The 12,010-nt window shown below is 42.1% G+C and overlaps 1 protein-coding gene, 1 non-coding gene and 1 pseudogene across 4 annotated transcripts in view; 2 read left to right on the top strand and 1 right to left on the bottom strand.

The window, feature by feature from the left end:
* The first annotated feature begins 3,248 nt into the window (after window positions 1-3,248).
* Window positions 3,249-3,402, top strand: LOC114008299 (small nucleolar RNA SNORA62/SNORA6 family). Its single transcript, XR_003549859.1, has one exon. It is a non-coding gene; the product is annotated as a small nucleolar RNA SNORA62/SNORA6 family (small nucleolar RNA).
* A 190-nt stretch (window positions 3,403-3,592) lies between these two features.
* On the top strand, window positions 3,593-3,929 carry LOC114008294 (40S ribosomal protein SA-like; annotated as a pseudogene).
* Window positions 3,930-8,310: 4,381 nt separating this feature from the next.
* LOC102480557 (tetratricopeptide repeat protein 39B) overlaps window positions 8,311-12,010 on the bottom strand; it is a 16,420-nt gene continuing 12,720 nt past the window's right edge. For all 3 annotated transcript variants that reach the window (XM_006151358.3, XM_006151359.3, XM_006151360.3), the window contains exon 2: window positions 8,311-10,487. In XM_006151358.3, coding sequence (XP_006151420.1) covers window positions 8,549-10,372 — 1,824 coding nt within the window. In that variant the 5' untranslated portion in view covers window positions 10,373-10,487 and the 3' untranslated portion in view covers window positions 8,311-8,548. The remainder of the gene's footprint in view (window positions 10,488-12,010) is intronic.

Genomic DNA, 12,010 nt, shown 5'->3' with positions numbered 1-12,010 from the left:
ATTTTTGCTATAGGGTGCGTGTGCTCGCCAGAAAGACAGTCAGAGAGCGACAGAAAGCGAGAAATCAGCCCCCAGGGGGAATGGCCACACCGCAATCCCTTCTCCTCCACTCTCCTCTTAGGATCTTGGGTGCGCCCGCACACGCACCTGGCGTGAGTTTAAGCCACCGAGTCCAGGCCTCGAACCCCAGTAGACTACATGGGAGGGAGTCCAGCAACACAGCCATTACACTAAGTGCTGGTCCCAAATAGGATTATAATCCAATAAATGGAAGCTTAAGTACAATGTACACTACTCTGACATTTACTAACCCCAGGGTCGGCAACAGAAGGCACAGAAGAACGAAGGGGGAGTCGGCAGGTGATGTGGTGGTTAAGGGCACTGGACTCCCACGTGGCCAACTGTGGTTCAAGTCGTGGACCTGGAAGCTTGCTTTCTCACTTTCTCTCTCTGTCCCTTTCTCTGTCCCCTCCACACGTCTGTAGCTTATTGTTATTTTTACATACATGTTATGGCAACTATAGGCTGATTCATTTAACAACCCTTTCTCATGACCTCCTAATGAGACTTGAAAGCTAAAAATCAATCTTTAGCTTCTTCTGCAAGTAAGAGTGGCCATATGAGGGGACAGCAGGTGGCATGGTGGTTAAGGTACTAGACTCCTACATGGTTGCCTATGGCTCAGGGCTTGGACCTAGGGGCTTGAAAATTACTTTGGGTGGTTGCATGTGTGTCTGTGCCCAAAATCTTAAGAATGCAAAAGACGGGATTGTGGCATGGCCATCCCTCCAGCAGGGTGATTTGTCACTTTCTCTCTGTCTCCCTCTCTGGCAAGCACACACACACACCTGATGGCAAAAGCCTAAAAAAAAAAAAAAAGAAAGAAAGAAAGAAAAGAGAGTGGCCATATAAATACTTATATCCAAAGAGATGTACATGGAAGTTCCTAGAAAAGCTGTCTCTTCTTGTGAAAGGAGAAAGCTCCTTTTGCTCCCCAGAGAGAGACAGTGGAAAGGGAAGTGAGAAATCAACCCCTAGGGGGATGACAACGCCACAGTTCCTTCTCCATTCTGCCACAGTTCCTTCTCCATTCCTCTCCTGGGATTTTGGAGACAAACACACACACACACACACACACACTCACGCCCACTGTGATTTTCAAGTTGCCAGGTCCGAGGCTCGAACTGCAGGAGGCCATGTGGGAGTCCAGCACCTTAACCAGTACTCCACATGCTGGCCCCTCTTTTTGTTCCTTTTCCATTCCACCCCAGCCTGCCTGGCTTGGACACAGGCCTAGAGGAGAGGTAGCCTCTTTCTGCCATGAGGAAATATGTATGAGAAGGCCCATATGCTAATCAAAAAGATAAAAGGTAAAAACTGCCATACCAGGGCTGGCAGGTGGCATAGTGGTTAAGGCACTGGACTCCCACATGGTCAACTATGGTTCAAGTCTTGCACCTGGGAGCTTGTTTTCTCACTTTCCCTCTCTCTCTCTGGTCAAATTAAAAATAATGATAATGATGATAAATAAAATAAAAAGTAGTTCTTTTAAAAAAAAAAAAAGAAAGAGAGCCATATCAGATCTGAACTACCTACTTTGGATTTTTTAATATGGGACTATTAGTGCTTCTGCAGTATTTTGTTTTGTTTTGTTTTGTTTTTTTGTTTGTTTTTGTTTTTGTTTTTGTTTTTTTAAATTTTGATATAAGGTGAGCTCACTCACCAGAGAGAGAAAGAAAGACAAAGTGAGAAATCACTTCCCAGGGACTAGCAGTTGGTAAAATGGCTATGTCGCTGGACTCCCATGTAGTCGGCTGCAGTTCGAGTCCCGGACCTCGTGGCTTAAACTCACGCTGGGCACGTGTGCATGTGTGCCCAAGATCCCGAGAGGAGAATGGAGGACAAGGGATTGTGGCATGGCCACCCCCCCTGGGGGGTGATTTCTTGCTTTCTATCTCTCTGTCTCTCTTTGTCTGGTGAGCTCACGCATCCTATAGCAAAACCCTCTCGAAAAAAAAAAAAAAAATCACCTCCCAGAGGGGACGGTCATGCTACAGTCACCTCTTCACTGTTCTCTCAGGATTTGGGGCATGCACATACATGCACCCAGAGTGTTTTTCAAGTCACTGGGTTGGAGAATTGAACTGCAGAATTGACCTTATGGGATTCAGCACCTTAATCTCCACACCACCTGCTAGTCCCCTCTGTGCACCCAGAGTGTTTTTCAAGTCACTGGGTTGGAGAATTGAACTGCAGAATTGACCTTATGGGATTCAGCACCTTAATCTCCACACCACCTGCTGGTCCCCTCTGTACATATTTTAAATTTGGCCTAAAGGTTTCTCCATACATAGCATAGTAATGTGTAACAAACTGTAACCTGTAAAGGTATACTCTTCCTTCAAATAGGCTTGGCTATTTTTCCCCCCCTATGTAGTGCATCTGTCCTCTTGGCCACCTCCAATTACATTTAACTGTGTGTGTGTGTGTGTGTGTGTGTGTGTGTGTGTGTCAAATTGCAAGCAACAGAGTCTCAGTCATAGCAGCTAACTCCTGCCAATCAGGCTAAATGCTGCCAAAATATCACTATGTAAGATAGATGCCGATTGCGACCAATCAGGTTGTTTCTGCATGTATGTCACTTCCTTTATCATTAATAGAGCCTGTACGTGTGGTGAGGTAAGGCATTCTGAACCATTTGAGGTCTATCCTGCTGCCCAATTCTAGAATTAGTCAATTAAGGCCAGCTATGGTGGCACAGTGGTAGTGCAACATTTCCTGGTGCTGAGGCCACATGGGAAAGTCCTGAGTTCATGTCCCAAGGTCTCTCTACATACGTGTGCTGTGAATATGCATGAGTGTTCAGTGATCTGGGCTAACTGAGGCTGGGGGTGGAATGCAATATGAAGAACCTGTTAGGGATGCCTGCCTCTCTCTTTCTCTCTGAAGAAATAAATAAATGTAAAAAAAAAAAAAAAAATTAGCCCAGCCTGTGGCTTGGCAGTTAAAGAGGCTGGATCCCACATGGCCAGATACATGGTTCACATCCCAAACTCGACAAGAAATACACCAGGGGGAACAGCAGGTGGTGTGGTGGTTAAGGTGCTGGACACTCCCACATGGTCGACCGAGGTTCGAGTCCCGAACCTGGTGGCTTGCTTTCTCACTTTCTCTCGCTCTCTCTCGTCAAATTAAAATAAGTGAATGAATAAAATTAAATAAAAATATATTTAAAAAAAAAAGAATTACGTGCACATTGTTAGAGCTTGGAGTTGAGGCCACTGATTGGCCGATGAACTCTCAAATATAGGTAGTGTGCTACACGAGGGGCAAGTTTTTCGCTAACACCACAAGGGTCTCTGGCCTGATGCGTGGAGTTTGATAGTAATTCTTGCTATAAGTATAATATTAATGCATAATAGTTTGGAAGAGAGCTGACATTTGAAAAATGGCTCGTGTTTTCTCCTGCCTTTTTCCATTTCTTGCTCCGCTTAAACCTCAGCATTATTGGACCTCTCTGTTTTCCGACCAACTTGATTTCTGGTGTATGAATCCAAAGAAGGGAGCTCATTCGGTGGGTCTGATGTGCTGGATGATGGCCAGGGAAGTGCTGCGCATGCATGGCTCCATGTCCCGTAAACACCCGTGGGAGGTCATGCCTAATCTGTACTTCTACAGAGATCCTGAAGAGATTGAAAAGGAGGAGCAGGCTGCAGTTGAAAAGGCTGTGACCAAGGAGGAATGTCAGGGTGAATGGACTGCTCCAGTCCTGAGTTTACTGCCACTCAGCCTGAGGTCGCAGACTGGTCTGAAGGTGTGCAGGTGCCCTCTGTGCCATCCAGCAGTTCCCTACTGAAGACTGGAGTGCTCAGCCTGCCACCGAAGACTGGTCTGCAGCCCCCACTGCTCAGGCCACTGAGTGGTCTTAAGTCTGCTCTTCACAGACTCTTATACAAAGTGGAAATAAGGAAGGATAAGGAAAATAAACAACAGTTTATAAAAATAAAAAAAAAAAAGAATTACACCAGGTAGGTGTATGTGTGTGCACAAAATTCCAGAAGGAGGGAAAAATGGAGATTACAACGTGACCATCTCCCATGAGAATTGTTTTCTCATCCTCTTTCTCTTTCTGCTCTCTTGGGAGCTCACATACCCTCTGGCAAATTAAAAAAAATCCAATTAAGATCTGCAAAATTAGATTTGTTCTAATTTTGTCTTTCAACAGGACAAATACACTATTTGTTTAAGAAAGTGTTTTAAATATTACCGCCCCAATTAAGTGCCTTTCTAACTCATCTCCCTAATAAGAAAGACCCTCAGGAGAGAGACCATACTTTTTCAGTATAGCCTCAGTACTCTGTTTGTGCCTGCATAGAGTAGGAATTCAGTACCTATTTGATTAACTAAATAATTTGCTCTTCATTGGAAAAAACTGGAATAATTTACAGAACGCAAAACTATAATTGAAGCAGAGTGTTGCTTATTGAATAACCAATATAAACTGAGAACAGAAAGGTCAAGTAACAGGTAGATTTTTGATTGGCAAAGAGTAACAAAGGGACCTTTCACTTTTTTTCAAGAAAGAATACTGCATTGGGAACCAGCAGTTAGCGTAATGGCTATGTTGCTGGACTCCCACGTAGTCGACAGCGGTTCGCGTCCCGGACCCAGTGGCTTAGAACTCACGCCGGGCGCGTGTGCATGCGTGCCCAAGATCCTGAGAGGAGAATGGAGGAGAAGGGATTGCGGCGTGACCATCCCCCCTGGGGGGTGATTTCTCGCTTTCTGTCTCTATGTCTCTGTCTGGCGAGCGCACGCGCCCTATAGCGAAAATCTCTCAAAAAAAAAAAAAAGAACTCTGCACTGAAGAAAACTGTATTATTATTCTTAGTAGTAGCAGTATTATTAATAACTACAACAAATTTGGGGGACCGGTAGATGGCATAATGGTTACGTTGTTGGACTCCCACGTAGTTGACCACAATTCAAATCCTGGACCTAGCGGTTTAAAACTCAGGCGGCTTAAAACGCATGTGTGTGCGTGCCCAGGATCCCAAGAGGAGAATAGAGGTGAAGGGATTGTGACGTGGTTGTCCCCCCAGGAGGTGATTTCTTGTTTTCTGTCTCTCTGCCTCACTCTCTCTCTAGCGAGCACACGTGTTCTATAGCAAAAATCTAAAAAAAAAAAAAAAAAGTATTCGGTCACTCTTAATTAACACAGCAAAACCATGAGATAGGTACTATTATTATCCCTATTTTACAGCTAAGAAAACTGAGAGTCCTAAATTCATACAGCTAGTTAGTAGCAGAGCTAGAATAGAAATCTAGGTAATCAGACCAGTATTGCCCTCTTAACCTCTACACTAAACTAAGTACATAACAGTAAATAACACTAACAGTTCACTTAAAGGCATATTTTTAACTTATGAGGAAAATGTTTTTAAAAGTAGATGTTGATGGGCCAGTAGGTGGTGTGGTAGTTAAAGCTCTGTACTCCCATATGGCTGACTGTGGCTTAAGTCCCAGACCCGGTGGCTTGAAAACCATGCTGGGCACATGTGTGTGCCTGCCCAAATTCCCGAGAGGAGAATGAAGAAAGGACTGCAGCAAGGCCATTCCCCTGGGGGATTATTTTTCTTTTCCCTCTCTCTGCCTCTCTTTGTGCCTCTACTGCTAGCACACATGCCCTATAGCAGAAACCTAAAAAAAGAAAGAAAGAAAGAAAAGAAAAGAAAAAAAAGAAAAAGAAAGTAAACATTGATAAATCTGAAATACTAGCTCTTCACTGTGCTTTAATTGGTTGTTTGGACACCCAAAGCATAGAGACAGTGTGTTTCGCTGACTATTTTTTTTTTTATTAGATTTTTGCCCTAGGACATGTGTAGTCACCAGAGAGAGATGGAGGAAGACAGAGGGTAAGTGAGAAAGCATTTCCTGGGGGTTTGGCCATGGAAGCAATCCTTCCTTGTCAATTCTCCTCCCAAGATTTTGGGCACACTTTCAAGGATCTGGGTCCAGGACTCAAACTATGGTCAGCTATGTGGAAGTCCAGTACCCCAACCACCACAGCACCTGCTGCCCCGCTGGTGTGTTTTAACTACCAAACCTAGCCAAGCAACTTACTTGTCTTTCAAACAGTGACTGCCAGGAGGGCACGTGCAGCCAGACTTAACGGTTTGGAAATTACTGGGGACAGATTTTTGTCCCTGAGGAAAGTAGAACAGTACCCCATCCCTATTGTTGCTATTCACTCTCAGATCACCCCACTGACAGTGGATAGATGCAAATAATTTAACTAAATTGAAGTGTTACTCTCAGGAATTACACATAGGGAGTATGGTGTAACCAAACCTTCCTTCCAACGGCCTCTTTTTTTTTTTTTTTTCTTACCTAGTGCATCTATCCTCCAATTATATTGAAAAGGTGTGAGTGTGAGTGTGTGTGTGTGTGTGAGTGTAGATGGAGGAAACTTCTTTATTCATGATATTGTGCCAAATTATAAAGCCAAATTTGAGTTTCCTGATGAAAAAGGGTGAAAAATACTATTGATCACAGAAGAAGAAAAATTTTCTCTGGCATAAAAAGCAGGTGAAGTGGTGGTTAAAGCTGCTAGACTCCTGCTTGGCTAACCACAGTTCAAGTCTTGGACCTAGTGGCTTGCTTTCTCACTTTCTCTTTCTCTCTGATCAAACTGGAAAGTAATAATAATAATAATAATAAGTTAAATAAAATATTCTTCTTTAAAAGCTAATACATGGGACCAGCAGTTGGCATAATGGCTATGTCACTGGACTCCCATGTAGTTGACCACAGTTTGAGTCCCAGACCTGGTGGCTTAAACTCATGCCGGGCACATGTGCATGCGTGCCCAGGATAATGACAGGAGAATGGAGAAAAGATTGAGGTGTGGCCATCCCCCCTGGGGGGTGATTTTTTGCTTTCTGTCGCTCTGTCACTCTCTGTTTTTCTGGTGAGCGCACCTGCCCCACAGCAAAAACAAACAAAAAAAAAAAAAAAAAAAAAACCCCCCCCCCCTCCCCCCAAAAAAAATATATATTATCTAGGGGGGCTGGCAGGTGTGCTGGTTAAAAGTGCTGGATTCCCACATGGCCGACTGTAGTTCTAGTCCGGGACCTGGCGGCTTGCTTTCTACCTTTGTCTCTCTAGTCAAATTAAAAAATAATAATAACAAATGGAAATAAATAAATAAAACAATTCTTTTTTTTTTTCATTTAACTGTATTTATTTAATTTTATTTCATTATTTTAATTTGATCAGAGAGCAACAGAGAGAAAAAGAGAAAGTGAGAAAGCAAGCCCCCAGGTCCAGGACTCTAACTGCAGTCAGTCAGGTGGGAGTCCAGAGCTCCCAACCACCATGCTACCTGTTGGCCCCTAAATAAAATAATTCTTTAAAAAAAAATCAGGACCAGCAGATGGCATAGTGGTTACATCACTGGACTCCCACATGGTTCACTGTGGTTCGAGTCCTGGACCCAACAACCTGAAACTCACACTGGGTGCATGTGCATACACACCCCAAATCCTGAGAAAAGACTGGAGGAGAAGGGATTGCAGGATGGCCAGAGAGACAGGCCACACACGCCCTATAGCAAAAATCTCTAAAAAAAAAAAAATATCTAATGTCATATTGCTAAGTTCTTAACATAGAAGAGAGAATATAGGAACCAGCAGTTAGCATAATGGCTATGTCGCTGGACTCCCATGTAGTCGACCATGGTTCGAGTCCTGGACTCGGTGGCTTAAACTCACGCTGGGCGTGTGTGCATGCCCAAGATCCCAAGAGGAGAATGGAGGAGAAGGGATTGCCTGGTCATCCCCCCTGGGAGGTGATTTCTCGCTTTCTATCTCTCTGTTTCTCTCTGTCTTTCTGGCAAGCACACGCGCCCTATAGCAAAAACCTCTCCAAAAAAAAAGAGAGAGAGAGAGAGAGAATACACACACACACACACAACATAGAAGAGAGAGAAAAAAATTATATATAACATACATCATTTGTCTTTTCTCTTTAAAGAATGTGCATTGCAGGGCAGTTTCTATGGCATGGTGGTTAAGGCAGCCAGATCCCACATGGCCAACTGTGTGGTTTGAGTCCTGGACCCTGGTAGCTTGAGAAATATACCAAGCACATGTGCATGTGTGCCCCAATCTGGAAAGGAGGAAGAGATGGAAGGGAAGGGATTGCGGTGTGACCATTCCCCATGGAAGATGCTATGGCCTCTTCCCTCTCTGTCTCTCTGGCAAGCGTGTATGCCCTCTAGCAAAAACAAAACAAAAACAGACGAACGAACAAAGAAGTTAAGAATGTGCGTCACTTCATTTGTCAGTCCGAGACCTTTCGTTTTATAGGTATGAAGAGGAAAGGGAAAAGTAATGACCAATTCTTCTCTTATTTGTTGCTGATTAGATTCTTAACAGCTGCTTCTTGGATTTTTTTCCCACAAAGAATTGATTTTTCTACCTGCTAATCACCTTGCTGACTGTAGATGTTTTGTTCACACTAAACAAAATCACGCTTTGTGTTTAAATCACTTTTCTTTAGCTATTTGTTCAAGGGCTATATGAGCCCTAAACTGTAATCGAGCTTCCATGGAATAGTCCTTGTAGTTTTTTATGTTGTCTAGGTTTCTTGTTGCACTGGCAAAATCTCCTTTTAGATAGTGCAGAATTCCCAGTTCATAATAAGTATATGGAACCAGATAGTGGTCATATTTTAACAATTTCTCCTTTTGGATGACACGATTAAAGTAGTGTTCAGCCTTGGCATATTTGCCTAAGTGTTTCAGACACAGACCTTTCAGCAGATTTAACAAACTTACGTCATCCGTGCCATACTCTTCATTTGGATTTTCTTGTAAAAGGTCTTTCCCTTTGTCAATTATCGCTAACCAGCTTGAAATGAGTTCTATTTTTTTGCTCATGACTCGGAAACCACTCCAGGCATAAATAAATTCCAGAAGGGGCTGTGCTGTAAACCAGCCTGTCGTAGTACCATAGCGCTGCCCCTTCTCAGCAACAAACTTTTCTATTGGTATGGGAGTGCCTAAAATTTTGATTCTCAAGCTATCCACTTTTAAGAAGAGAGAGCTGATGTCCTCGTTTACTGACTTCACAAAACCAGAAGGAAGCAAGGCCAGTGTTATCGCTTTACTGTACACATATATGGCCTTAGACCACCTGCTGTGTAGAGACAGTAGGTTGGCATAGTGGTAAGCATGCTTCCAATCCTGCAGAAAAATGTGGCACCACATGAGTTCCCAGTAACAGAGATGATGAACTTGCTTCCATTCATTCTGAGTAAAAATGCACTCATGAAATTTTAACTTCGCATGTTCAAAATTTCCTTTCAGCATATTATAACGTGCATAAAAAAATTTAAGTATGACACAGTTTGGAAATTTCTGGAGGTAAACTAGGAAGAGGCCCTCTGTAGCAGAACTGGAAATGTTTTCAACACCAAAAGCCACGTAGATATAATTGTAATAAAAGAGTAGAGTGAAAACACTTAAGATATTATTTATATGGGTTTCAGATGCACTCTCATGAAGCAAAGCCAAGCCTACGTCTCTATCACCAGAATATCCAACGATATTGAGAAGTTTAAGTGTCTTTGGTGGCACAAGTGATAACATCAGATTGAACGCTCCGAGTCCAAATTTTATCCCTCCTACCAGGTGTCTGTGAGCTTTGCTGTGGTCGCTATATATGTACGTTAATACTTGTTGACAGTCTTTATATATTTGGTAACTTGACCCAACGTTGATCCCGCTTTTAAGAAAGCCAAGCATGCTGTCATCTTGTATGAACGTGATGGATGATTTCAAGATCAGACACTCAGCATAGCACACTTCCGCATGTAATTCCTCCTCTTTGATAGCCTTTATTCCCTGTCTACTCACTACACGAGATAAAGTCATTATCCTAGGCTTTCTCCGGAAGTTGCTACAGGTTCTTAAAGCATCCTTTGCAGCGTTCATTCCAATCTGTATATCTTCTGGATCGAAAGTCAGGATGGCCTTGACAACCATAAGGATACCATACATTAGGGCATGGTATATGCTGTTTTTAGACCATGGATAAATGCGATTTATTGCATCTGAGAATCTGTTATTTAGAAATAAATACAACCCAGTTGTGCATTCTTCTAAAGAAGATATTAGATTCATTGTTGATGCCACAGGGATGGTTTCATAGGCGTCTTCAAACTTTTCCTCCTGATCATTTTCTCGTTTACTTAGATTATGAGACCTATTTAACATCATCCCCTTCTCACTTTCTCCTTTGCCTAGAGTAAATGACGTATTGAACATATCCTCTTGATCGTTTTCTCTTTTACTTAGAAAAAGTGACATATTTGCTTAGAGGTGGGAAATATCTCAAGTGGAGTGATGCGGTTGCGATGAGGGTCGCTCCTGCTCTCCTGACCACTTGGGGTCACTTCTTCACAATGCTCATCCTGAGGTATTGCTGTTAAAACAGAGGCAAAATATTAGCTGAGGGGTGCAGCGTTAGGATATTCTCATCTATGACAGACAGGGAAAAATATACTTTTATTTACCCAGAAAAGCATTTCTGAAAAGTTCAAATCATTTGAAATTTACTATAGAAAACATGTTTTTAAAAACAAAACAAAACGAAACACTGCAAAGGGCTGGCCCTCTAGCACAGCAGTTAAACTATAGAAAACATGTTTTTAAAAACAAAACACTGCAAAGGGCTGGCCCTCTAGCACAACAGTTAAACTCCATGGGTAGAGAACCAGATCATACATGGCCAACTCCAGATTGAAACCCACCTGGTAGCTGGAAAACATGCCAAGCACATGTGTGTGTCCCAAATCCTCATGAGATGAGAAATGGAGGAAAAAGGATTGTGGCATGTCCATGCCCCATTTTGGGGGTGCTTCCTCTCTTTCTGGTGAGCACACACACACTCTCTGGCAATTAAAAACAAAACAAAAAGCTGCAAAGTAAATCTTTTGTAAAAAGAAGAGCCATTTTTACAAAAAAGACCATCCCTCTAATAAATCATTTATGTTCATGCTTTTGTGTGTTTATGTTATAGAAATGCATCATGATAACTATAAAATGTCTCTATAGGAAGAACCCTGGAGCAAGAATCTTGCTAGAAGGGAAAATGTAGTTATATAACTCTCTAGTTAAGACTAGGAAAGAAGAACTGCCCAAACCAAAGAATAAAGATTATGGGAATGGAAAAAATCCATCACATGTTATGCTTAGCATCATTTTTGTACTTACTTGTATTTTTATTGAAAACTAGGTCTTTCGGAAATGAAATATTATGGTCAGTTGTGTAGAGTTGGGACATAGAGAAAATTGTGCAAACTACACAGATTTCTAAGCATTACTGGAGTTAGGAAAAAATAAAAGAACAAACCGCGGTCGACTACATGGGAGTCCAGCGACATAACCATTACACTAACTGCTGGTTCCCGAAAATCTTTTTTTTTAACTGGGAGTAATTTAACACCAGGATGGGAGTGGGCACAATTATAAAAGCGACCTATTTAATGTATTCACAATAACATCATAGATTCATTTATTCTATTTTTAAAAGTAGAAACAGCAAACATTATACTTTCATCATTACACTAACTGCTGGTTCCCGAAAATCTTTTTTTTTAACTGGGAGTAATTTAACACCAGGATGGGAGTGGGCACAATTATAAAAGCGACCTATTTAATGTATTCACAATAACATCATAGATTCATTTATTCTATTTTTAAAAGTAGAAACAGCAAACATTATACTTTCATAGTAATTACTATAATACTTTAAAATAATTACAAGCATACTTTAAAATGTACCTGCATTCTGTATTTTGATAGGTTAAAAGACAATGGGACTGGCAAGTGGCGTGGTGGTAAAGGCGCTGGACTCCCACATTGTCGACCACGGTTCGAGTCTCAGACCTGGTGGCTTACTTTTTCACTTCCTCTCTCTCTCTGTCTCTCTCTTTCTCCTTCTCT

Source organism: Tupaia chinensis, unplaced genomic scaffold, assembly GCF_000334495.1.
Source record: "Tupaia chinensis unplaced genomic scaffold, TupChi_1.0 Scaffold000317_1, whole genome shotgun sequence".
Lineage (NCBI taxonomy): Eukaryota > Metazoa > Chordata > Mammalia > Scandentia > Tupaiidae > Tupaia > Tupaia belangeri.
The sequence above is the reverse complement of the archived record's forward strand: the minus strand, read 5'-3'. Positions and strand labels throughout refer to the sequence as shown.